The sequence below is a fragment of the Hyla sarda genome, chromosome 4, assembly GCF_029499605.1.
Source record: "Hyla sarda isolate aHylSar1 chromosome 4, aHylSar1.hap1, whole genome shotgun sequence".
Lineage (NCBI taxonomy): Eukaryota > Metazoa > Chordata > Amphibia > Anura > Hylidae > Hyla > Hyla sarda.
The window spans coordinates 279516239-279543316 of NC_079192.1; the positions used below are offsets into that span (position 1 = coordinate 279516239).

Genomic DNA, 27078 nt, shown 5'->3' on the forward strand with positions numbered 1-27078 from the left:
ATTGAGCAGGTTCAATGTTCTGGTGGAATTTTTTGATTAGAATTTTCTGTCGGAAATTCCGACCAGAAAATTCTGCAGTGTGAATGGGTTCACGAAAAACCCATTAACCCGCATGTTAAATGAGAACTCCAGAATAAAAAAATTGTCCCCCATACTGCTGGCAGTTAAAAAAAAAATAAAGATGTACATACCTTCCTTCGCTCCCCCGGGGGCCTCCGGTAACCGGCTCCTGTCTCCGCCGTGATCCTCTTCCTGGTTGCTGGTGGTCGGCTAGTCATACTGCGCTCAGCCAATCACCGGCCGCAGCGGAGTCCCGAGTCGGCCGGCGATAGGCTGAGCGGCCATGTGACGTTTTCGGCCCCGGCAGCAGGTGCCGGTGTAGTGAAAAATGTTGTGTCTTGAAGCGTTCTCACACTGCCGCTCAGCCTATCGCTGGCCGAGTCGGCTGAGCGCAGTATGACTCGCTGACCACCGGCAACCAGGAAGAGGATCGTGGCGGAGACCGGAGCCAGTTACCGGAGGCCCCGGGGGGAATGAAGGAAGGTATGTACATCTTTATTTTTTTTCTGCCGGCAGTATGGAGGACAATTTTTATATTCTGGAGTTCTCCTTTAAGATTCAGGCAGTGGAATTTCTGAGCGGAATTCCTGTCGGAAATTGCGTAGTGTGAACCCGACCTAAATGTATTCAATTGCTCAAAACAATAGAGGGGTTCCCATTTGGGAACGAGTGCTTCCTGGCCTGCTTAAGGCTGTTGGAGGTAGTCGAAAAGCCTCCTTGCTGAAAATAATGAACAACATATTTTCAGCAAGAGTATATGCATACCCTAAGGCCATTATATGTTAAACTAGAATGATAGAATGTCCCCGGTTTAAAGAAAAAAGAAAGCATGGTGTGAATAGTGAATCAAGAACGACTGAACATATGATAAATAGTACATTATATAAACTTGAGAACACTCCCATGTTATAAGTGTGGGAACGGCAAACATTTACACATGAAAGCATTTAATTGCTAATATTGTCAAAATGTATTCAAATTACCGTAGACCTTATATATGTTGGCCGAGAAGAGAGAAACCACAAATCCAAAACCTAGTTGAAATATGTACTGAAGTACTCCTGCATTAGACGTGAGGTTTTGCCGAATTCAATACTATAGGAAAGAAATATAAAATCTATCATATAATAATAGGATCAATGTATTCAGTATAAAAAGCCTAGGTAATGGAAAAATACAAAAAAAAAAAACTTAAATGAAATCTGTCATTTTAAAATAAATAAAACATATTTTGGAATATCTTGCTTACAACAGCTGCACATTACTTTATCTAATGTCATCAGTTAAAGGACATATTCAGTGGTGAAAAACTTATCCCCTATCCTAAGGATTGGGGTTAAGTTTCAGATTGCGAGGGGTCCGACCGCTGGGGCCCCGACAGCCCGCTGGAAGGGGGTGTGTTGACCACTGCACGAAGTGGCGGCTGACACGCCCACTCAATACAACTCTGCATCTCCGGCTCTACCATAGAGTTGTATTGAGGGGGCGTGTTGGCCGCTGCTTCGTGCGGTGGTCAACACGCGCTATCTGAACAGCAAGACGGGACACCATACAGGAGATCGTGGGGGGCAATAGCGTTCAGACCCCCCCGCGATCTGAAACTTATGCCCTATACTTAGGATAGGGGATAAGTTTTTCTCCACTGGACTACCCCTTTAAATACTGAAAGTTTTTTTTTTTCTATTTTTATCTTTGAAAAACATAAGGAGAGACATTTATCATTGTTGCTTTCGTAAGCTAGCTCTGTAGTTATTTATTTATTTATTTATTTTTGGTTTTGCTTATGTGTGACATATTTATTATACTATCACAGGGGGTTGATAAATTTGGCTCACATAAGCAAAAAACAAATCACTTTTAAATACCAGTTTTTTTTGTACACATAAGCAAAAAACAATAAATGGCTTTAGAACACCACTTTGTAACCCCACCTCAAGTTGCAGCTGTGAAAAAAAAAAAGTGTGATAAATAGTGTTGCGCGCGAATATTTGAAATTCGAATTTTTACTGCGAATATTGGGATTTCGCTTTTTCGCGACTATTCAGAACATAGTGATATATATATATATATATGTGTGTAATGATGTATAATGATATGTGAATTTTAGCGAATATGCAAATATTCGCGAATATTGTCACTTCCAGTCAGAGGACACTGATCCCTCCCTTCTTTTAGGTGAAAGATATAATAGCGCATGCGCAATGCGCAATATGCAAATTTCATTATGGATTTCCGCATGGAAAAAAAAAAGAGAACGAACATAGCGAATTTTGCGAATATAGGATAAATATTCGTCCATATATTCACGAAATATCACAAATTCGAATATGGCCCCTGCTGCTCATCACTATTAATAAAATGGTTACCGAGGGCTTGTGGGGGAGTGTTTTTTAAAATAAAAGTTTTATCAACGTGTTGTGTTTTCTTAAAAATTTACTTTACAGGCTTAGTAGTGGAAGCCGTCGTATAGACAAAATCCATTACTAAGTTGGGGCTTAGCGTCAGCCCCAAAAACGGCTAGCGCTAACCCCCAATTATTACCCTGGTACACACCGCCTCAGGGGTGCAGGGCCAGTACCAACAGGCCCGGAGTGTCAAAAATGGCGCTCCTGGGCCTAGGTGGTAACATACTGCCGTTATTTAGGCTGGAGAGGGCCAGTAACAATGGTCCTCGCCCACCCTGGTAACGTCAGGCTGTTGCTGCTTGGTTGGTATCTAGCTGAGAACGAAAATATGAGGAACCCCAAGCGTTTTTATATAAATAATAAAATCTTAAAAAAACGCTTAGGGTTCCCCCTATTTTTATTCTCAGCCAGACACCAACAAAGCAGCAACAGCCTAATGTTACCATGGTGGACGAGGACCATTGATACTGGCCCTCCCCAGCCTAAATAAAACCAGCCTGTTACCACCTAGGTCCAGGGGCACCATTTTTGACACCTGGCACCCCTGGGGCGGTGGGTACCGGGGTAATAATTGGGGGTTAGCGCTAGCTGTTTTTGGGGCTAACGCTAAGCCCCAGCTTAGTAATGGATTCCATCTATAAGATGGCTTCAACTATTAAGCCTGTAAAATACATTTTAAAAAACAAAACACGTTTAAAAAATTTTTTTTAAAAAACACTCCCCAACAAGCACTTGTTAACCATTTTATTAACATAAATAAAATAAAAAATGCTGGTCATCGTAGTAGTCCACCGAATCTGAATTAGTCCACAGGATGCACGGATCTGAAATGAGAAGAAAAAAACCACGGAAAATAGGTTAGTACATTTATTGTCACTCGCCCATGCCGCACGACTACAAATAGCAGCATGTCCTCACTGTAAGGGCAAGCTGGGAGTTGTAGTCATGCAATGGCGGGCTGGTGGGAGATGTGCAGGCAGGTGACAAGCAAGTCAGCTGTCACCCGCTCGCACATCTCCTGCCGCACTACTACAACTCCCAGCATTCCCTTGCAGTGAGGACATGTTGGGAGTAGTAGGCGTGTGGCGTGGGTAGGAGATGTGCGGACGGGTGACAAGCTTGTCACCTGCCCCCTGCATGACTGCAACTCCCAGCATGCCTTTACAGTAAGGGAATGCTGGGAGTTGTAGTCGTGCATCGGGGCCAGGTGACAAGCTTGTTGCCCGCCCCCACTGCAGGACTACAACTCCCAGCATGTCCTTACTTGTAAGGGCCTGCTGGGAGTGGGAGATGTGTAGGCGGGTTGCAAGCTTGTCACCCACCCGCACATCTCCCATCCGCGCCACAAGACTAAAACTCCCAGCATGCCCTTACAGTTAGGGCATGCTGGGAGTTGTAGTAGTGTGGTGCAGACTGGTGACAAGGAAGCCAGGGAAGCAGGCGACATTGTGCTCCGCTCCCTGGCTTCACAGGGGGAAAATGAAGTTATAGCCCTGTAACTTCATATTTTCCTCTGGCAGCTGTGATTGGCCAGGAGGTCCGGGCCAATCAGAGGTCTACCCGGGAAATATGAAACTACAGTGCTGCAATTTTATATTCCTGTCGGCTGGCTCCGCTCCCAGGCCACTTGCCCATAAGCTGTTGAGGAAAAAAACTTCCAGCATCTGAATTTTTGTAAAACTCTGCTTCCTGGCCACTCGCCCGCATTTGCCACCCACCTGCTAGCTACTGCAGGACTACTAATCCCAGTTTGCCCTTACAGTGAGGACATGCTGTAGGTTGTAGTCCCAACAGCTTGCGGGAGGGTAGTAGATGTGAGCTGGTTCCGGGGAGCTTAGCTGCACGAAAAGTTGCAACTGCAACTTTTTTGTGCGACTTTTTAACCTTTTGGGGACCAAGGGCGTACAGGTACGCCCTTGCGCCCTGGTGCTTAAGGATCAAGGGCGTATCTGTACGCCTGTGGGAATTTCAGTCCCCGCCGTGCGTCGGCGGGGACCGGTCCGGAATGCCTGCTGAAAGCATAACCCCACCCCATGCCGCAAATTGCTGATCAATTCAGATCGGCGATTTGCGGCGATTCCGGGCTGATCGGGTCTCTAATGACCCGATAGCCCGTGAAATAGGGATGAATGGAGCTGTCAGAGACATGGCAGGGGTGCCACCTCCTCCTATCCCCTGCCATTGGTCGGTTGAGACTGACCGACCAATGGCAGTTGGGGGCGGGGGGTGGGGGGGGTTAAAGTTGAAATCCCCGCTCTGCCCCGCCCTGGATGTCTGGACAGAGCGGGGGAAAGATGGCTGCGGGTGCCGGAGCGGCGAGGGACCGGCCGACAGGCAGCGGCGGGTCCGGCTGCAGTAAGGAGGCAGCGGAGGCAGCAGTAAAGATCAGTAGTAAGTGATCTTCACTGCTGCCTTCTAGGAGTTGCCAAACTACAACTCCCAGCATGCCCAAGCAGCCAAAGGCTGTCTGGGCATTTTGGAAGTTGTAGTTTTGCAACAGCTGGATGTCCTCAGTTTGGAGACCACTGTGCAGTGATGTCCAAACTGTAGCCGTTCCAGATGTTGCAAAGCTACAACTCCCAGCATGCCGGGAGTTGTAGTTCTGTAACATCTGGCCCTTCAGATGTTGCAGAACTACAACTCCCAGCATGCCTGGACAGTCTGGGCATGCTTGGAGTAGAAGTTTTGCAACATCTGGAAGGCTACAGTTTGGAAACCACTGCACAGTGATCTCTAAACTGTTCTCCTCCAGTTGTTGCATAACTACAACTCCCAACATGTCCTTTGGCTGTCTGGGCATGCTGAGAGTTGTAGTTTTGCAACAACTGGACGCACACTGGTTGGGAAACACTGAGTTAAGTAACAAACTCAGTGTTTTACAACCAGTGTGCCTCCAGCTGTTGCATAACTTCAACCCCCAGCATACACGAACAGCCAAAGGGCATGCTGGAAGTGTTAGTAGTATGCTCTTCAGCTGTCACTGCATGCTGAGAGTTGTAGTTCTTGCACCAACTGAAGGCACACTGGTTGCAAAACACTGAGTTTGTTACCTAACTCAGTGTTTCACAACCAGTGTGCCTCCAGCTGTTGCAAACTACAACCCCCATGCACTGATAGACCAAACATGCTGGGAGTTGTAGTTTTGAAACAGCTGGAGGCACACTGGTTGCAAAGCACTGAGTTAAGTAACACACTCTGTGTTTTGCAACCAGTGTGCCTCCAGCTGTTGTATATCTACAACCCCCAACATGCACAGACAGCGAAAGGGCATGCTGGGAGTTGTAGTTTTGCAACAGCTGGAGGTTTGCCTCCCATATGAATGTACAGTGTACATTCACACGAGCTGGAGTTTTTTGCTGCAAGTTTGAGATGCAGCAAATTTTCCGCTGCAGCTCAAACTCCCAGCGGGAAACTCACTGTAAATCCCCGCCTGTGTGAATGTACCCTAAAAACACTACACTACACTAACACAAAATAAAAAGTAAAACACTACATATACACACTCCCCTACACAGTCCCCCTCCCAAATAAAAAATGTCTCGTATGACACTGTTTCCAAAACGGAGCCTCCAGCTGTTGCAAAACAACTCCCAGTATTGCCAAACAGCCATCGACTGTCCAGGGATTCTGGGAGTTTTGAAGCAGCTGGAGGCATCCTATTTGGGAAATGCTGCCATAGGGTAATTTTGGTATCAGAGGCAAGTGTAATTCTTGCATCCGGGCCGTCCCTATGCAAATCCCTTATTTAGGCCTCAAATGCGCATGGCGCTCTCTCACTTCAGAGACCTGTCGTATTTCAAGGCAACAGTTTAGAGCCACATATGGGATATTTCTGTACTCTGGAGAAATTGCCTAACACATTTTGGAGGGCTTTTTCTCCTCTTACCCCTTATGAAAAGGTAAAGTTGGAATCTACTGCTGCATGTTATTGTAAAAAAGTTACATTTTTACACTAACATGCTGGTGTTGCCCCATACTTTTAATTTTCACAAGAGGTAAAAGGAAAAAAAAAGACCCCCAAAATTTGTAACGCAATTTCTTCTGAGTACGGAAATACCCAAGATGTGGACATAAAATGCTCTGCGGGCGCACAACAAGGCTCAGGAGTGAGAGCGCCATTTATATTTGAGGTGATTTGCACAGGGGTGGCTGATCGTTACAGCAGTTCTGACATAAACGCATATAAAAAAAACACCCACCTTTCCTCTTGGAACCTCCCCCCCCCCCCTTGAGCTTATGTAGCTGGGAGTGCTTATAGTCCATTAACGCTTCTTTCCCTTCACTGAAAGTGGTCAACAACGTTGGTCATATGAAATGCTAGACCGGTGGGGGATGATTGTATACCAGCACTCCTCGCTTACCATGTTTTTCTTTGTGACTACATACGATGGATTTCTGAGATTGTGACCAGATGCTTACTCATTGTTGTGTTTATATACTCTGTTGTGAAACTTTAATAAAAACTTTAATATGGAAAAAAAAAAACACCCACTTGTGACCCCATTTTGGAAACTACTCCCCTCACAGAACATAACGAGGGGTATAGTGAGCCTTAACACCCCACGGGTGTTTGAAGAATTTTTGTTAAATTTGGACGTGAAAATGAAAATGTTTAATTTTTTCACAAAAATGCTGGTGTTATTGGAAAAAAGCCTCCCAAAATTTGTAACCCCATTTCTCCTGAGTATATAAATACCCCATGTGTGGACGTAAAATGCTCTGCGGGCGTACTACAATGCTCAGAACAGAAGGAGTGCCATTAGGCTTTTGGAGAGAGAATGTGTCTGGAATTGAAGGTCATATGTGTTTACAGAGCCCCCATTGTGCCAAACAGAACAGTGGAACCCCCCCCCCCCCCATGTGACTCCATTTTGGAAACTACACCCCTCACAGAATTTAATTGATCAAGTGAGTGTTTACACCCCACAGCTGTCTGACAGATTTTTTGAAATGTGTCAAATACCTGTGGGGTGTTAAGGCTCACTGTACCCCTTGTTACGTGCCTTGAGGGTTGTTGTTTCCCAAATAGTGTGCCATTTTTGCTGTTCTGGCACCATAGGGGCTTCCTAAACGAGACATGCCGCCCAAAAACCATTTCAGCAAAATTTGCTTTCCAAACGACAAATGTGGTTCTTTCTCTTCTGAGGATTGTAGTTCCCACCGCATTGCACTTGACGTCCACACATGGGGTATTTCTATACATTTCCTCCTATTACCTGCATTTTAGTGAAATATATTTTTACAATGAAATGTGACTGTGCCCTACAGACGACAGCTTATAAATATCACTTTCCAATAAATTTTACCTAAAACATATCAAAAGTAGTGACCGCTGGAGTCAAGCTGCTGAGACCCCCACCAATTACTGGAATGAATGTACAGAAACTGTTCCCTGAGTATTGTCCCTTTAATTTCTGATTTGTTTTCCTTGGAAAAGAGAGTGCGTGAAGTTTGGACACAGTGAATGTCTCATAGACAAGCGATCAGTGGTGTGTCCCTTCCATCTAGCGATTAGATAACATACAAAAATATTTTTTTCATTTACACATCAGATTTAACCGAAAAGTCGTCAAACACCTGTTGGGTGTTAAGGCTCACTGTACCCTTTGTTATGTGCCTTGAGGGGTGTAGTTTCCAAAATAGTATGCCATGTGTGTTTTTTTTTTTTGCTGTTATGGCACCATAATACATTTCCTAAATGTGAAATGCCCCCAAAAACCATTTCAGCAAAATTCACTTTCCAAAATCCCAAAGTTTCTCCTTCGCTTCTGAGCCCTCTAGTGCACCCACATAGCACTTTACGTTCACATATGAGGTATTTCCTTACGCGAGAGAAATTGGGTTACACATTTTGGGGGGGCTTTTTCTCCTTTTTACCCCTTGTAAAAAAAAATCAAAAGCTGGGTCTACAAGTAAAAAAATTTGTAAAAAGATTTAGAATTTTCTCCTTCACTTTGCTGCTATTCCTGTGAAACACCTAAAGGGTTAACAAACTTTCTGAATGTCATTTTGAATACTTTGAGGGGTGCAGTTTTTATAATGGGGTCATTTGTGGGGTACTTCTAATATGAAGGCCCTTCAAATCCACTTCAAAACTGAACTGGTCCCTGAAAAATTCCAATTTTGAAAATTTTGTGAAAAATTGGAAAATTGCTGCTGAACTTTGAAGCCCTCTGATGTCTTCCAAAAGTAAAAACATGTCAACGTTATGATGCAAACATAAAGTAGACATATTGTATATGCGAATCAATAGATAATTTATTTGGTATGTCTATTTTCCTTACAAGCAGAGAGCTCCAGAGTTACAAAAAGGCAAAATGTTCAAATTTTTCATGAAAATTTGGAATTTTTCACCAAGAAATGACGAAAATTTACCATTATGTTAAAATAGAATATGTCACGAAAAAACAGTCTCGGAATCAAATTCATAAGTAAAAGCATTAAATTCATAAGTAAAAGCATTAAAGTGACATCTGACCACTGTCACTTTAACCCCTTAAGGACCATGGACGTACCCGTACGTCTAAGCACCCTGGTAGTTAAGGACCAAGGACGTATGCGTACGTTCGTGGTAATTTCGGTCCCTGCCGGGCGGGGACCGGACCGGGGTGACTGCTGATATCGATCAGCAGTCACCCCGTGCAAGTGCCCAGGGGGGTCATCACCCCCCCATGTCGACGATCGTCGCAAATCGCAAGTGAATTCACACTTGCGATTTGTGGCGATTCCAGTGATGTGGGTCACAGGTGACCCGCTGACCCGGAGATACATGGTGATCGGGGGTGTAGGATACACCCCCAATCACCTCCTGTATCTATGGGGAGGTGGCAATTTCGTCACCCCCCCCCCCCCTAGGATCGCTGCCATTGGCCGGACCAATAGCAGCTGGCAGGGGAGGGGTTAACTGCATCTTCCCGCAGCTCCTGCGGCTTGCTGAGTTCAGTCAGCGGACAGAGCAGCTGGAGGAAGCCAGGGACCCCCCTCTGCTGAGATCGGAGCCCCCTCAGAAGAAAAGAAGCCCCCATAGAGCAGGGACAGAATAAAACCCAGGGAAAGGTTGGATAAAAAAAGTGAAAGTAAAAAAAAAGTTTAAAAAAAAATGTCCCCCCCCCCCCCTAATAGGTCCTCAAGGGTCCTCTGCAGTTTTTTCAGTGTGACCCGGGCCCTATTAGGGGTTCAGGGCACTGCGATTTGCCCCCTTTTTTTTATTTTTTTGGGCCGCACCAGTTTTTTTTTTTGTTTTTTTTTTACCCCATATAATGGTGTGTGTGATTTTTAATAACACACAGTTAGGCTGGGTTCACACTACGTTTTGTCCCATACGGGAGCGCATACGGCAGGGGGGAGCTAAAAGCTTGCGCTCCCGTATGTGACCGTATGCGCTCCCGTATGTCATTCATTTCAATGAGCCGACCGGAGTGAAACGTTCGGTCCGGTCTGCTCATTTTTGCGCCGTATGCGCTTTTACAACCGGACCTAAAACCGTGGTGCCCCCTAAATGCCCCCCAAAAACCATTTCAGAAAAACTGCGCCCGCCGAACACTTGACATACACATATGAGGTATTTCCTTACTCAAGAGAAATTGCGTTACAAATTTTGAGTCTATTTTTTTCCTTTTACCCCTTGTAAAAATTCAAAAACTGGGTCTACAAGAACATGCGAATGTAAAAAATGAAGATTTAGAATTTTCTCCTTCACTTTGCTGCTATTCCTGTGAAACACCTAAAGGGTTAATACACTTACTGAATGTCATTTTGAATACTTTGAGGGTGCAGTTTTTATAATGGGGTAATTTATGGGGTATTTCTAATATGAATGCCCTTCAAATCCACTTCAAACCTGAACTGGTCCCTGACAAATTCTGATTTTGAAAATTTTGTGAAAAAATTGGAAAATTGCTGATGAACTTTTAAGCCCTCTGGTGTCTTCCAAAATTAAAAACATGTGAACTTTATGATGCAAACATAAAGTAGACATATTGTATATGTGAATCAATGTATAATTTATTTGGAATGTGATAGGCTCTAAATGTCTAGTAATCTAAAATATATACTTCACTCCTGATAAAAATGTATTATTAAATAGTACCCTCTCTACTGACTCCTGGGCGACTGGGTTCCCCTATCAGACTGCTCTACTAAATATATTCTATATTGATTATGACCTGTTGCCACTTATACCCTGTGGCTCCACTACTCCCTGTGTGATAGTTGCACACTGTATATCCCCACCGTACCACCTATTAATAACATACTATACTGACATTGTTACCTGTTTTATATATACTAATCATCCCTATTGTACCCCGACCTCGCCACCTATACATTTAAATATGCGCATTAATACCTGTATTTTATATACAAATCGCCGCCCATACATTCATAAAACCTGTATTAAAATCATCCCTACTGTACCCTGGCCTCGCCGCCTGTACATGCAATTATGCACCTCGCCAGCTGTCAAAACAGCTCACACTGACAAGCAAGCACGGAGATTGTGACCATCTCATTGGCTGAATGCCGATCACATGGTCACCAAACATAGCAATGCGTCCTGGGCAACCACCTATCGTGGCACACGCATTCAGCGCACCGCGCTCCACACATGAAGCATTTATTTACACAGTTCACACAATGCAGCGGGTCACTCCTGGCCCACTGCAGTTCTGCAGCAGTTGAAAACCATACCTGTACATAAGGACTCTACATTGTTTTTATATAAATCTACAGCAAATATGTTTATTTATGTTTTTTAAAGAAAGAGTCCCGCCAGGCACTACTTGCTGTATTATGTTATAGGTGTACAATTCCTAGGTCTTTATACCAGCATGGCACACAATCTAGATCTGCTTCATGCGGCTAGTGGTTCTCTACGTCCTAATATAGCATGCAGTTACAGTATATATATTTCACTTCTTGAGAAAAGAAAAGGAACGAAACTACAGAAGAAGTTCCATAGTGGAACGAAACGGACGTTGTCTAATGTAGCTCGCGTCTCTATTCCTGCTTCCCACCTACCTGCACCTTCTTGTCCTTTGGAGATGTTTTATGAAATAAAGAAGTGTTTTTGATACGGCGAAGCGGTGAGTTCCCATCCTATTTCTTTTCTCAAGAAGTGAAATGTTTATTTATGTATTTGCATAACATGTACAATGTAATTTTACATTTTTTATTTTTTTTTTATTTTTTTAACACTGTGTCTGATTTAACTTTTTACTGTACACTCCTCAACTTTGTTTTTGGCGCCCATTATCTTGGCTATATAAACCTGTTACTGTTGTTACTACCTCACCCTAATCTGAGGAAGGGAGGGATCCTCCCGAAATGCGTAATCCTGTCCATTTAATTTTTTTCTAATAAAATGTCCTGCTGAGGAGCTTTTCACTATCTCTGGCATTTGCCTCATCCTTTTCACAAGAGTCAGCAGTGCCGACTTCCAGGGTTTTTTCCTGCCTTGCTTCCACTATTTAACTCCAGGACGACTTTGTCTTCTCCTGCAACCCTTAGGCTCAGCAGCGGCTTGCACTATTGGTACCCTGATTTAATGGTGGGTTATATGCGCTTTTACTACCATCATATTGTGAGCGGCCATCTATAAGCTCTGCGGGGTTGCCCCCCCACTCACCACTGATTGCCTTAGGTTAATACATGAGGCGCCGTCCGTCGTTTCTTTTTTTATTTCCACAAAGTTTGTAAGTCAGATCTGACCTGGCTTACACTTGCGACTTTTTGAAGGTAATTTGCAACTTTTATTTTATTTTTTTAACTTATGTACGACTTTCGCACTTGATAAATTCCCGACCACTGCAAAGTGAAAACTGAAAATTGCTTAGGTAGGGCTTACTGGTATTTTTTGCTTACCCACAAAAGTCGCACAAAAAGTTGCTTACGCGCACGTGTGACTTTTGTAAGCAAAAAAAAAACCTCTAAACTCCTTGGTGGGTGTCTGGAAGAATCGGTTCCATAACCGGGAAGCCTCCGGAATTCTATGTCATCTTGGGACTGGATATCCAGTAGGCACGAATTGTAAAACAGATTTATTATATATTCATTAAGGGAGCCTGGGGAATTCAAAATTTCTTTTTTTCCCCTCAGTACATATAATATATAACATGTTGCAAGCTACACACTGTATGCAATATCAGATGGTATTACAGTTAGTCAGTTCTTTGATAATAAATGATTACTAGATAAATAGTAGTCCTAAAATGGAAATGTAACAGCATCCCTACATATCAGCAGTTTGGTAGAGCGTTTGCTCCAGCATATAAAAAAAAGAATGGTCTGGAAGCAAATGGGCTCAATTTACTCCAGCCACTAGAGTAGCTGCGTTGGGTTACCGCAGCTCACCTCTTATTAAAGTGATTGTGACCTAAGCTGCAGTAGCTACACAATTTACGGAGCCAAGGCATCTGACTCTTTACACTGTGTTTACACCCGAGTGCTGAAGCTTGCCCAAACAGCTGATCAGCAGGGGTGCATGTTGTCGGCATTCCACTGATCAGCTATTAATTGCCTATCCTGTGGATAGGCAATCAATCAATTTTCCCTGTCATGGTTTTGTCTCCACGACAGAGCAGCTGAGATTGCATCCTCCTGAATGTGACAGGAAAACATGCAGAGAACTTAAAAACCCTACTCTTTCCTCCCATTACCAGTGTTTTTCCTGTCCCTGTCAAAAATGAATAACTAAAGAGGTGCCAGGAGCTTCTACTTGGGGGTTCCTGGCTGAAGATTTTTACTTACTGGCAGCTGGGCTGTAACGTCTGGATTCTCAAGTTTGGGTAGATGCCCTAGCCCAGAGGTGGCCTCCAAACCTACTGTATGCCTTCTTTTCTTTTCCCTTGATTCAAAGATCGCTTGGAAAACTGCACACTATTACTAGTACTTCCATACTGGCCAAATGGAAGAGAGGGGGTCATCCTTCTCAAGAATCTAAGCCTGAAAGATCCGATCTGGTCCCTCTTCATCAGATTTGTTGTCTCAGGTTCCAGTTTGCATTTCTCATAGATCTGCAATTTGGGAAAGGTTTGCTTCTTGTTGTGGGTCTCTATTGACTCTCATCAAATTCTCTTAATCTTAGATTTCCTGAAAGATGGAAAGCTGAACGTATTTCTTTCAGGATTATCCTCTGATCCATGTAAGCCTATTGAGTTTATTTCAATCAAATTTTGTACTATTGAGGCGGTCTTCTGGGTGGCAATTACTTCTGCCTGGAGAGTAAGTAAATTGCCTGCTCTTTATGTCCTAGAGCTTTTTCTCAGAATATTGACTGTTAAGCTGATGTTTAAATAAGACCCTCATTTCCTTGACAAACTGGTATCTTCATATCATAGATCTCGGGATGCTGTCATTTCTTCCTTTTGCGCAGCCTTAAAAATTATCAGAAAATATATATTTTTTTACAATTTAGATGTAAGGAGGGTTGTGCTTCAGTATATTGAATCTACTCTGCAGTGGAGGAAGGACAAAACTCAGTTATTACAGTTTGCAGGGTAAAAAAAAAAGGCGCTTTAGGGTAGGGTCACATGTAACGGATCCACAGCGTTTTTTACGCTGCAGATCTGCCAGTGACCTGACCCATAGTGTGCCTCCAGCTGTTGCCACTGCCCTGCCCCCTGGCCTGCTCACAGCAGCAATCCCCCGCTCCAACCAGCCACACAGGGGCCTGTGAGTCGCTGAGGGTATTGTACTTGAACATCGCGACTGCCAATGGGGGGGCAGTCAACAGCTGTAGGCACACTATGGTTTGGGTCACCAGCAGATCCGCAGCGTAAAATAGGCTGCGAATCCGTTACGTGTGCCCCTACCCAAAGTTACATATCTGGAAGGATTAATTTAGCCACTTCTGAGGCTTACATTTTCATGTGTAGACCCCCCTTCAGTAGACCTGAAGGCCTATTCCACTAGAGCGGTATCCACCACTTGGGCTAAAATGTGTCTATGCCTCTGTTGAACAGATTTGCAGGGCAGCTTCCTGGAAAATAGTTTTGCATTTTCACTAAACACTACAGGCTTGATGTTATTATTAAAGACAACCTGTCACCAAACTAAACTTTTAAAATATTGTTCCTTATGTAATTATAAGACACTTTGCTTTTTACTTGCTGTTAAAATTCTCAACCTTTATATGTGTTTAATGTGATTTGAAAAACGGCCACTAGGCCTAGTTAGTTTGGTCTCCTCCCGGCCTGGCAGGAGACCAAACTCAGGAAGTGCGTGCAGGGCATGGCGAGGCACAGCTCTCACAGGCTTCAGCGACGGGGAACGCCCATTCTCTCCTGCCGGGAGCTCACACAATGTGAGCAAGGGGAAAGGTATGATACACAGCTTTTTAAAGCTCAGAAACATTTTTTAGAAAATATGGTTTGATGACAGGTACTCTTTAATAATGACAGTTCTTAGTCTTCCGTTTTTGGAGTATCTAAACAATAAGCCTTGTCAAAGGGTGATGGTCATGAGCGTATTAGTGGAGAATGACTAAAATAATATATACTATATTATCGAATGGCATTGTGCAAGGATAAGCACAATTCTGTCATAAACTCAGAAGGTGACATCAGGTAATTCTATAGGCTCTTAGTCTTACTGGGAGCCCATTCTGTTTAATGTTAAATTTTCTTCATACAAAGAAGCCAATGTTTTCAAAATGTAACAGCGTATATGTTTTTCAGTCCACAGTGCGGGTGTCAATTGTTTGTCATTCCACCCATCCGGAAACTTCCTCCTGTCTGCTTCTAATGATGGTACTGTAAAGGTGCTAGACCTGCTAGAAGGGAGACTACTTTACACGCTTCATGGACACCAGGTACCAGATTATCCTTAACAACAAGTCATGGCCATGGGTATTTGCTAATTTTGTAATATATAAATATTAGGGCTGCACGATATATCGCAAAAGCAATCGAAATGCGATCTTTGCGATATAGCTACACGCCCCACCCCACGGGAAAACTTGTGATTATCTGCACGGGCCGGCTCACATGTGCTGCTGCAGTCGGGGGCCGGCCAGAGCATGTCAAAACAAATATAAATACTAAAAGTTAGTGTTTCCCAACCAGGCAAAGGCTGTCCGGACATGCTGGTAGTTGTAGTTTCACAACATCTGGAGGCACCCTGGTAGAAAAACACTGAGTGAAGTAAAAGGGCGCAGGGAGCAAAATAAAAAAAAAAACTTCTGCTTACCTACTCCCGGTCCCTGCAGATGCCGTTCCCCTCTGTGCGGTCTGGTGTCTCCCCTCTTCACCATTCAACAAGTAGGACCTTTCTCTTTTCAGCCAATCACTGTCCTCAGCGGTGTCACGTGTCAAGCCAATGATTGGCTGATGGGAAAGGTCTTTTTCGGCAGCAAACACACTAGGTTTCCCGGATCTGGTGGAAGATTTGAAAAACGCCCGGGAAACCCAGTGTATTGCTTCAGTACAAAATGTGACAGGGGGGGGGGATGTGACAAGGGTGGGGGGAGAATGTGACATGGGGGGGAGAATGTGGCAGGGGGAGGAGAATGTGGCAGGGGGAGGGGAAAATGTGACCATGAGGGGAGAATGTGACAATGGGGAGATGTAAAATGGGCAGTGGGCATAAAATAGGTGGATAGTTGTAAAATGGGGGAGATTGGATATGATATGGCAGGATTTCACCATTTATTTGTTATATCGCATCGCATATCGAAATCGCAATATTTAGGCCCAAAATCACAATCGCACATTTTCCCCATATCGTGCAGCCCTAATACATATACTGGTAATATGATGTTTGTGCAGCCATTGGAAGTAATTAGTTTTCTACACTTGCCTGTACTGCAATATTGTGTGATGATGTTAGCGGTGCTGATATAGATTACATTACATCTATAAAGTTGTCATGGCAACATGTTAACAGTATATTGTTACTCTGCAAGGGCTATTTGGTAGAATCAATACATATATTAAGCCTGTAGTCCAAAAACGAAATTACTTTTAGTTAAGGTCCTCTTATCCAAGACTGCCATCAGGTGAAGGCCTGAGTTGTACCATAAGGCCTTGTTTACATCCAGTGGTCGCACTGCTATGTAAGCAAGAGACTCTGCCTGTTGCAGAAAATTATTATAACCCTAATAATAAGCCATAGGGTAAAATGTAAATCTACACCCAGTGTGAATAAAACAATGTTAAATGGGTACTCCTGGCAACTAAAACTTATCCCCTATCCATAGGAGGTCTGATTGCGGGACTGGGACCACCTGCGACCTCCTGTATAGCATTCAGTAACTTACCCATCCTTGGCACGCTCTGGCCCCCACATTCTGAGACAAGCAGGAGTGATTGCCGCTCAGCAAATGAACAGCTGAGACGGGGGTACATTTTTGTTTTTGCCTGGAGTACCCCTTTAAGGATATGCTGAGAGATTTATCTTCAAAAACTAGAAACGTGCCAGGCATCATCTTAGTACAGATCATACAGGGACTACAGAATCAGAGGCAGAATAAACATTTACATTCAGGGACTTAAACATGATGATTTCTCTTTTCCTTTCCTTCTTCATTCAGTCTAGACTGTCATGAAGACTACTTTTGTCTATGTCTCAACTGTGCCCCCATAATAAAGTGTGCCACTGTGCCCCTACATCATTGTTACCCAACCTGTAGTTTGCCACTTGTTGCAAACTACAATTCCATCAAGCACTGACAGAAGGGCATGATGGGAGTTGTAGTTCCTCAAACAAAGCCACTGGTTAAGTAACATACCAGTGATTGGCTATGGGCAACTGGGCAACTTTTCCTCTGGACAAGTTTTGATAAATCTCCCCCTAAGAGATGGGATTGCAGGGAGAACTGATGCCTTCTCTGGGTGGTTTCACGAACCGGCTGGAGGTATTAGGGGCCCCATGTGCCATCCTTGTAGCTACAGTTCTCCAGTTGAGGACCCACGCTGTAGTCTATTTCATGCAGGCTTCTGTATCTGCTTTTAAATTGTAGTTGCTTTAGCATATGTTTTTTTATTTATTTTCAGGGCCCTGTTTTGTCTGTTGCTTTCTCAAGAGATGGAGAACAGTTTGCATCTGGAGGGACGGATGCACAGGTTTGTCAGTAAATTTTGCGGACAAATAGAATATTACATAATAACATAATTTATCTGAATATGTATATGTAGTTAAATAGACTATTCTCTGTACAGTAGATGCCAAGAAAACATATGTGATTGCTGAATAGTTTTTAAAGTGTACCTATCATTTCAAAATCCTGCAGTGAAATAAAAATGAAAAACCCATGCCATTTTTTACTTTTAGGGGCTTTAGTTTCTACTCTGTGACCTTTTGGGTAACAATGACACATTGGGCCTCATTTACTAAGAGTGTTGGGTTTTTACTAGTGTGAAATGTTGTTTCACACTTGTAGGATTTCACTCTATTTACTATGGGGATTCCCAGATTTACAAGTCTAGAAATTTTAGTGAGCAGCTATTTCTAGGTGGAAATTTCCAGCCATTTATCCACATATTCTGAGAATTCAATAGTAATTAGGTCGGGTTGTTAAGCCACGTCCCCTTTTTAATGTTTTGTCTGGCTACGCCCCCTTTGCAACAGACAAAACCCTTTTCGGCTTTTCACAATGCAATGTTGAGTTAGTCGGATTTTTCTGGTGCACACTGTCTGAGACAGGTCTCAGACATGCCCCAGACACTATGTGCCAAAATAACTTGAAAAAAAACCCAAAAAACTAGTGGGTTTTAACCTAGTAAATGAGGGCCATTATCTTTATTCTGTAGGTCTATACAATTATGACAATACTTAATGTATATAAGTTTTATTTTGTATTACTACTTTTTAAAAATTATACATTTTTGTACGAAAATTAGCATGATTAAAATTGTCCTCTTCGGACCACTACAACACTTTTATTTTTCCATATAATGGAAAGTTTGTGAGCAAATTTTTTTTGCACTGTGATCTGTCGTTTTTATTGGTATTTATTTTTGTTTTGATGGGACTTTTTTGAGCTCGCTTCAAAGACCGGGTGCAGGGCGTACATGTATGCCCTGCAGCCTTAAGGGGTTAAGGCTGGGTTCACACTATGGAGTTTCCAAGCCGAATTCCGCTTTCCGATTGTTTTTGTCAATGGGATTCTGTTGCACTTGATGGAATTTCGGCGGCGGAGCTTCCTGCCACTGAAATTCATTGACCAAAAGAATGGCCGGGTCCTGCTAAATCACTCGCTGGGCACCAGAGGTAGTCTTTTTGTCCTTCCTCAGGTTGCAGATAGTTTCTCCCCTGTCTCTTTGGACTTCTCAATCTAGATCTCCTTCAATAGTGCATCTTTCTATGATGTCTTCCGATGGCATCCAGTAGATCCTTCAGTGCCACCAAAGTTGTCACATGACTTCAGCTTCTGGTGGTCATGTGAGCGTCATTAGACCCGTTGACAGCAGCCGCCATTCCAAGTCAATAAGTTCTTGGCTGTTGTGAAGGACACTGAGGCAGGGTTTTGCGGAGCTCTACATTTTTATTGGGGAGGAAGCTGCAGCTAAAGTTTTCCCTTACTGGAACACCTAGAAAAAGTTACTTCTTGCTCTGAGGTAGAAGGTGCTTCTTAAGCTTTGAATCTGCATAGAGCAGCAGGAACTCCAACTATATTTACTTTTCTCGTTCGGCTCCATTGTGGGACACAGAGACCGTGGGTTTATGCTGCTGACACTAGGCAACAAAAGAAAGTCTGCCCCTCCCAGCAGGATATACCCCGCCTATAGACTCTGAGCTATCAGTTTTGGCTTAGTATCTGTAGGAGGCAGACACAGGTCTGGAGTTCTCCAGACCTGGTCTTTTCTTTTCTTATTTTTTAGTTTAGGGACATGTATTTAGAATTTACTCTCTCTTTTACGGCCCTTCTACCCGGCGCTGCGCTATGCACGTGGGCCCAGCATTTTACTTTCGCTTTGGCACCTCCACGCTTGAGGTGACCGGAACCGGGCATTCTGTTTTCTGCCGACTGCGCTGCTTGCACACGGCCAGCGGTCTAATCGCTCTCTCTCTCTCTCTCTCCCCCTCTCTCTCTCTCTCTCCCCCCCCTCTCTCTCCCCCCCCCCCCCCCTCTCTCTCCCCCTCTCTCTCTCTCTCTCTCTCTCTCCCCCCCCCTCTCTCTCTCTCCCCCCTCTCTCTCTCTCCCCCTCTCTCTCTCTCTCTCTCCCCCTCTCTCTCTCTCTCCCCCTCTCTCTCTCTCTCCCCCTCTCTCTCTCTCTCCCCCCTCTCTCTCCCTCCCCCCTCTCTCTCCCCCTCTTCCTCTTCTTTCTCTCCTCTCTTTCTCTCCTCTCTTTCTCTCCTCTCTTTCTCTTCTCTCTTTCTCTTTTTGCGTCCCGCCAAAACCAGAAAGTTTGTCTCAAAGTCCCGAGATCCCTTGGCTCTAGTCGTACCAGACCGTGGTTCTAAGAGCCAGGGGATTCTCTTCCCAAGTGATCCGCACAATGATCAAGGCGCGCAAGCCTTCATCTGCGAAGATTTATCACCGTACTTGGCGGTCCTACTTTCGTTGGTGTGAATCTCACTCCTTTTCTCCGGTTGTGTTCTCCCTCCCAAACCTTCTTTCCATTTTACAGTCTGGGCTGGAACAACACTTTGCGCTCAGTTCCCTTAAAGATCAGGTGTTGGCTCTCTCCATTCTCTTTCAGCGTCCTCTGGCGTCTGACCCTCACATCTGCACCTTTCTTCAAGGTGTTGCTCATGCGGCTCCGCCATACAGATCCCCTACTACCCCGTGGGACCTGAATCTGGTTCTCAGTGCCTTGCAGGGTACCCCCCTCGAACATCTCCGGGACGCTCCTCTTCGTATCTTCTCCTGAAGTTGGCTTTCCTCACTGCTGTCACCTCCATGCAGAGCGTTTCGGAGCTGGCGGCTCTCTCCAACCATTACCCCTACTTGGTTTTACACCAGGACAAGGTTGTTTTCCGTCCGGTCCCGTCCTTCCTGCCTAAGGTGGTCTCCTCCTTTGACCTACATGAGGAGATCGTCCTTTTGTCCCGCTCCATCCCATCCCAAGGAACTTTTGCTTCCTTGCCTTGATGTGGTACGGGCCGTTCGGATTTACATTTCGGTCACTTCTTCGGTGACTCTTTCTTTGTGCTTACAGAGGGTCGTCGTAAAGGACTTCCTGCTTCAAAAGCGACCATTTTGCGGCAGGTCCGTTTTGCCATCTCGGAAGCTTACCGCTGCAAAGAGAAGACTCCTCCTTTCCGGGTGTCAGCTCATTTCACTCGTTCTGTCGGGTCCTCCTGGGCTCTCCGCAACAGGGCTTCAGCCTTGCAAGTCTGTAAGGCGGCCACCTGGTCTTCCTTGCACACATTTACAAAGTTTTACCAGGTGCATTCCTTTGCATATGTTAATGCCAGTTTGGGTCGCAAGGTGTTGCATGTGCTGTGGCCCAGCCTTCCACCTGAGTTATTTGAGTTTGTTCCCACCCTGGGGACTGCTTTGGTACGTCCCACAGTCTCTATGTCCCCCAATGGAGCCGAACGATAAAAGTAGATTTTTATGCTTACCATAAAATCTCTTTCTCAGAGGATCCATTGGGGGACTCAGCACCCACCCATTTGTTCTGGTGGCCTTGGCTCAGTGCCTGTCTGAGGGTTGGTTCGGTTAATTTTTGTCTGTGGTGTTCTTGGACAGTTGCTGTTTTTTCTCTCCCTGTCACTGCTTTGGGACTAAACTGGTAGCTCAGAGCCTGTAGGCGAAGTATACACTGCCGGGAGGGGCCGACTTTACTTTGTTGCCTAGTGTCAGCCTCCTAGTGACAGCAACATATACCCATGGTCTCTGTGTCCCCCAATGGATCCTCTGAGAAAGAGATTTTACGGTAAGCATAAAAATCTACTTTTTTCCTCCTCTACATCTAGGTTGAAGAGGAGGCCTTCTAGAAAATTCTTAAACAGAGAAAGTTTTAAAAGAACAACAACCTTCCTTAGTTAAAAAAAATGAAAGTGATGGTTTGAAAATAAATCCAATCACCTTTTGGCTTCCTTTTCTCGAGCAATTATTCCTGTGGGTCAGAACGCTCCAGGCTTTCACTGTAATAAGACTTTCAATAGATGGGCATGCATATCGCTGTTCACAGCAGCACTATAGCTGGATATCGGGAGGGATAACTTTTAATCCACCAGACAGAATTATGTTAAGTAACCCATCTTTGTAATGCTAGTGGGTTAAGTGAGTGAACAGCCGGTCAGTTTCCCTTTAAAGGAGATATATAGCCAAAGGTGGTAAAAATAAACACTTGAGTAACAGATATATATTGTAAGGATTCCTCCTTGGGGATAGCTCCGGGATCATCATGGACACTGCCACGGGACACGTTTCCACTCAATAAACCCGCAGACAACAGTTATTCATGCAAGCCTGGCACCTTGCCAGCTTTATTTAGACAGGTTAGAGGGGAAAACCAAACATAACGCAGGAACAAAATAAAATCCTAGACCGTCTGGTCACTGACTACACATATCAGCATGCCCTCACTACTAACTGAAGAGCTACCCTCAGCCAGTTAAACATTTGACTCCTGCAACCTGTTACAGTTCACACCACTTCTTGGACCACTCACAGATTCCAGCTGTGTGCTTCCTCAACAGGGTCCGAGTGTCTCCCCCTACAGCAACATGCTGTTTCCCAGGGAGAGCACAGATCAGACTGAGTCTTCATCTTTTATACACCTCCCTTCCCTGCTGCCTCATTACTTAAGAAGCAGGTGAGATTCTTCAGGGTGAGCAAGGAAATACACCCTTTCCTTGCCACCTTGTCACATATCCCCCCCCCCCTTTGCTCAGACCACCGGGAAGGAGCACATGTATTTGAAAGGCAGAAACCATCTGCCTTTCCTTTCTCTTGGACAACTTTTGTCCCACAGTCTCTGAAGTCCTTGACTTTTTTCTTCCGGACTTTTACCAGCCACCAATTGCAAATCTCTCGGTCACACCTCTCTAGTACCAGGTTCTTCACCCTGGTGTGGGCAGGGTTCTTGAAATTGAGGACCGATGCTTCTAACCTTTGTCTTCTTTTGGCTTGCCGGACCTCTGCCTCTGCTCCAGAGAATCTTTCGGCCTCAGTGGCTTCTCCAACCACTGTCTTGTTCTCTGTAGCTTCAGAGGACCTCCGACACGGGTCCATCTCAGTTTCCACTTTAGAGGACCCACCTGGTTTCACCACAGTTTTGACTTCAGTGAGTTTTTCACATGATTTCACCTCATCCCTTCCAGCTTTCTCTTCAGGGGCACCAGCTTCCTCAGGTTTGGCTTCAGAGTCTTTGGCTCCTTTAGATTCTTGTGTAGAATCAGCTTCTACTACTGTTTGGCTCTTCTCTGCAGCTTCTTCAGGCTTACTCTTCTCTTCACTTGTAGCTTCAGTTGGGCCATTTTCTTTACTCAAAGCTTTTGAGGTTGACTCTGGTTTAGCTTCTGCTTCAGAGGATTTCACTGCCTCAGCATTACCTTCAGAATTTTTGGTCTGCTCAGGTTCAGAGGATTTCCCGGCTGACTTCTCCTTAGTCTCCACTTCAGAGGATTTCTCACCAGGTTTCAGCTCAGTCCTAGCTTCAGGGGACTTCTTACAGGGCTTCACCTCAATCTTAGCATTAGATGACTTTTTACCGGGCTTCAGAGAAAGCATCCCTGTATCCTGTAACTTCTGCCCCAGAAGCCTTTTTTGAGCCAATTCCACCATAGCTTGGCCTCTGCTCTCTTTTAGAACTTCCCGATCCTCTTCCTTTTTCTCACATTTTTGCTGCTTACACTGGAGCTTAGCGGACTTCATCCTCTCCCTGTCAAGTAACTCTGTCAAGTCCCTGACAGTATCTTCCGAAGACAGCAATTGTTTCCTCAACTGTTCATTGTCCGCCAGCACAGCCACCTGCTCGTAGAGTTGCGCTCCCAGCAAAACCAAGGCAGCTACGTGGGACCTTCTGCGCGTTTCGTTCTGCGCTTCCAGGCTCTCTTTTAAGATCTATATGTCATCTTCCAGCTTTATATATTTCAGCTGCTCACTCTTGAGCTTTGCGGAGATCATCTTCTCACTGTCCAGCAACTGTTTCTTGGTCTTCTCTAACTCATTGATACATTTTCCACTCTCACCAATCTGTTCAGATAGATCTGAGATCTCCTGTTGCAAGTTCTTGTTTTCAAGTTTCAGGGTCTCAACTTGTTCCAGGGCCTCCTCATACTTCTCACGGAGCAAGTCATTGTCATGATGAGCAGATTGAAGAGCATGTGCAAGGGCCTTGACTTCCTCCTCAAGTTGTCTCTTAGCTTCAGAGACACTCTCCAGATTGCTGGGAAGATCATCAACATCCATCTTAATCTCATTCTTCTCTTTTTCTATTTTTTCCATGGCTACCAGCCTAGCCTTGTGATCACTCTGCAGAGCCTGATATGCACCATGTAGAAGACTCACTTCTTCTTCCTGGAATGACATCCGCTTGGCCAGACTCTCCACTTCACTCTCCTTGCTGGTCACAAGACCCTGGGAGCGGGACAGTTCATCCTGCAGAGCCACAAACTCACTTCTGTGGTGCTCCATGACTTTTTCCAGCTGAAGCCTCGCTTCTTGCTCTTTCTTGAAGTCAGCAAGAGATTTGTCCCTCTCCTCTGTCAAGTGATGTACCTCTTTTTCTTTCTCTGTCAACTTCACAGAAACCATCTGCAGGGATTCTTCCAGATTCTGGATCTGCTCCAATTTTTTTCCAAGGCCAGCTCGTCTTTTCCGAGACCTTTTACTGACAGCGTTCTCCTCACTCCCGCTGTTAGACCTTGAGACATCCTCTGGTCCTCTGTCAGACACTCGACCCAGCAATTCTCCATCTCTAGACGAAGTCTCCCCCTTTTTCGGGGTTGCGGCCACTTGTGCCTCGTTATCATCAACAACACACTTGGCACTCTTCCTCTCCCACCACGTTGGCAACTCTGGAGACTCTTGCTAAACACTCCTGTCGGACCGGCAATCCCTTGGTGGTAAGTTTGTTGCCCCTAGCAACAACTTCAATGGCTCTTGGCACCAGTGAGTCAGGGGGATTCCCGAACAGTTCCTCTGAACTGTCTCTCGGTTCCTTGGCAGACTTTTATTTTGTCTTGTCACAGTCTCTCCACGGCCTGGCAAAAACGACTAGGGCTCCTGGGTCTGCAACAATATCTGGTCCAGTGGTTCGACCTTCCTGGTTACGACCTCGCTCTGGTCCAGATGCCACATCTCCTTCACTTAGGACTCTGTCTGTGACCGTAATCGCAGCCCCCAACTCCACTGGTACTCTCTTCTGGAGTTTTGGGTTTTCCACAGCCATCTCCGTAGCTTCCATTCCAGTCACCTCTTTAACTTGACTCGTGGACTGTTCTTCAGCTCCCCTAGTGGTCTGGCACACTCCCACCTGACATATACCTAGGGTCTGCTGACACTCCCGGTCCTCATCCTCTGCTGAGTTACTGTCCCCTGCTATGTGGTGAAAAACAAGTGTTGTGAGCCTATCAGGTGTTCCTGCTCTAGTCACCTTACTATCTTCCCACAACTGCTGAAAAAACGGAAAATCCTTCCCCAGCACTACTTCATACTCTAAGGTAGGCTCTATTGCAACCTTGTGACTTATGGTACCATAGGGAGTAGAAATACACACATTAACTGTTTTATAACCCCAAATACGGGCCTGTATAGACACTATAGCGGGGTCTGGCTTTCTGCAACTGGTCTTTACCAGACTTATCACACATTTTGGATCTAACAAAATCATCATCTTTTTACCTTCTATTTCCAGCTCAAACAAGTTTTTTCTTTTGTCCTGCGAGAGGTGGCAACAGTACTCTTTACATCAGAACACATTAACATAAGTGTTTCAAGAAAAACATTATCAGCCTGCATGGGTTCACAATATACAGCACCATTCACACAGTCCAGTAGAGACGCTCAGTCCTCACTACTTCCGTAACCTTTGTGTGCGAACTCTCAGGTGCACTCTCAGCACCCCACAGCTGCCAGAAATACGGAAAGTCTCTGCCCAGTACAATTTCAACTGTAAGTTCCGCACATACCTCCATCATATGGCTTACTGCTCCAAAACATGTATCAAAGGTAATTTGAACAGTCTTACCGGGCACCGGGTGGGACTTCACAAAGAGGGTTGCCCTTGGAACGGGTTGCCCGTAGCAACGGCGTGCCCACATCCTCCACCAAAATGTAAGGATTCCTCCTTGGGGATAGCTCCGGGATCGTCCTGGACACTGCCACGGGACACGTTTCCACTCAATAAACCCACAGACAACAGTTATTCATGCAAGCCTGGCACCTTGCCAGCTTTATTTAGACAGGTACAGGGGAAAACCAAACATAACGCAGGAACAAAATAAAATCCTAGACCGTCTGGTCACTGACTACACATATCGGCATGCCCTGATTACCTACTAACTGGAGAGCTTCCCTCAGCCAGTTAAACATGTGACTTCTGCAACCTGTTACTCACAGTTCACACCACTTCTTGGACCACTCACAGATTCCAGCTGTGTGCTTCCTCAACAGGGTCAGAGTGTCTCCCCCTACAGCAACATGCTGTTTCCCAGGGAGAGCACAGATCAGACTGAGTCTCCATCTTATATACACCTCCCTTCCCTGCTGCCTCATTACTTAAGAAGCAGGTGAGATTCTTCAGGGTGAGCAAGGAAATACACCCTTTCCTTGCCCCCTTGTCACAAAATATATATATATATATATATATATATATAGTATGTAGTGTATGTGTGTGTGTGAATATATATACACACATACACATATATATATATACTCAGTATGACTCCACAAGGCATTCCGGCTGATTTGTTTCAAAATTGGTATTGAAGAAACTTTTTATCTAAGAGCTGAGGAACGTGGTCTCGAATCATCCAAAGTGCAAGAAAAAGTGCACAAAGGATGCGGTCTATCGCAAGCCCTTCTCCGATAGGAGAGAGGCCCCCAAGAAACCTTACCCTTCGCCTCCGGACCAAAAGGTACCTGCGAGGTTCCAGGTTCAATGTTCAATGTCCCTTTTCGCCAAAGCTACTTAGGGACCACAAATGCTCCCGGCATCCCCCTTGGCATTATCCAAGGTATCTGCCCGCAGAGCTGATAACGTTGGTACCCTGCCAAAGCAGGAGTACCCAGGGTGTTTGCAGGGAGGTGCGGAACCTAATGGCCACACACACCTCCCTTAGACCGCCAGGAGGGACACCTAGAAGGGCTACTGCATCCTGACAAGTCCTGTGGACACACAACACGCAAAAAGTGACACAGTGAGACAAAAAGAAATAAATAAGTGAATGTGTGCAGATATACTGCCCGGACATCCGGCTGGATCTATAAAAATTTCTCTGATCCTATACAGAAGGGCGGGAATCAAGAGGTGAGTGCCACAAAGGTGAAGAGATCATGGTGCCCGTGCTTTAACTCAAGTGCTTTAACAACGGACGTTATTTTGTGACTGAAGATAGTAACGGGAGAAATAGTGCATGCACTATTTCTACCGTTCATTCTCCCGTCCCAATAGAACGTCCGTTATTAATAACGGGCTATAACCTATAGGTTATAATGGGATTTTAAAACGGCCATATGGATTTTGTAATGGCCGTTTAACGGACGATTTTCAGGAAC

General features: G+C 44.9%; 1 protein-coding gene across 6 annotated transcripts in view; it reads left to right on the top strand.

The window, feature by feature from the left end:
• LOC130369290 (POC1 centriolar protein homolog B-like) overlaps positions 1–27078 on the top strand; it is a 133511-nt gene that overhangs the window by 26077 nt on the left and 80356 nt on the right. For all 6 annotated transcript variants that reach the window (XR_008892714.1, XM_056574368.1, XM_056574367.1 and 3 more), the window contains exons 7-8: positions 15140–15273; positions 17456–17524. Coding sequence is in view for 5 of the 6 variants with exons in the window: in XM_056574368.1 (XP_056430343.1) it covers positions 15140–15273; positions 17456–17524 (203 nt within the window). In the remaining variant the exon portion in view is untranslated. The remainder of the gene's footprint in view (positions 1–15139; positions 15274–17455; positions 17525–27078) is intronic.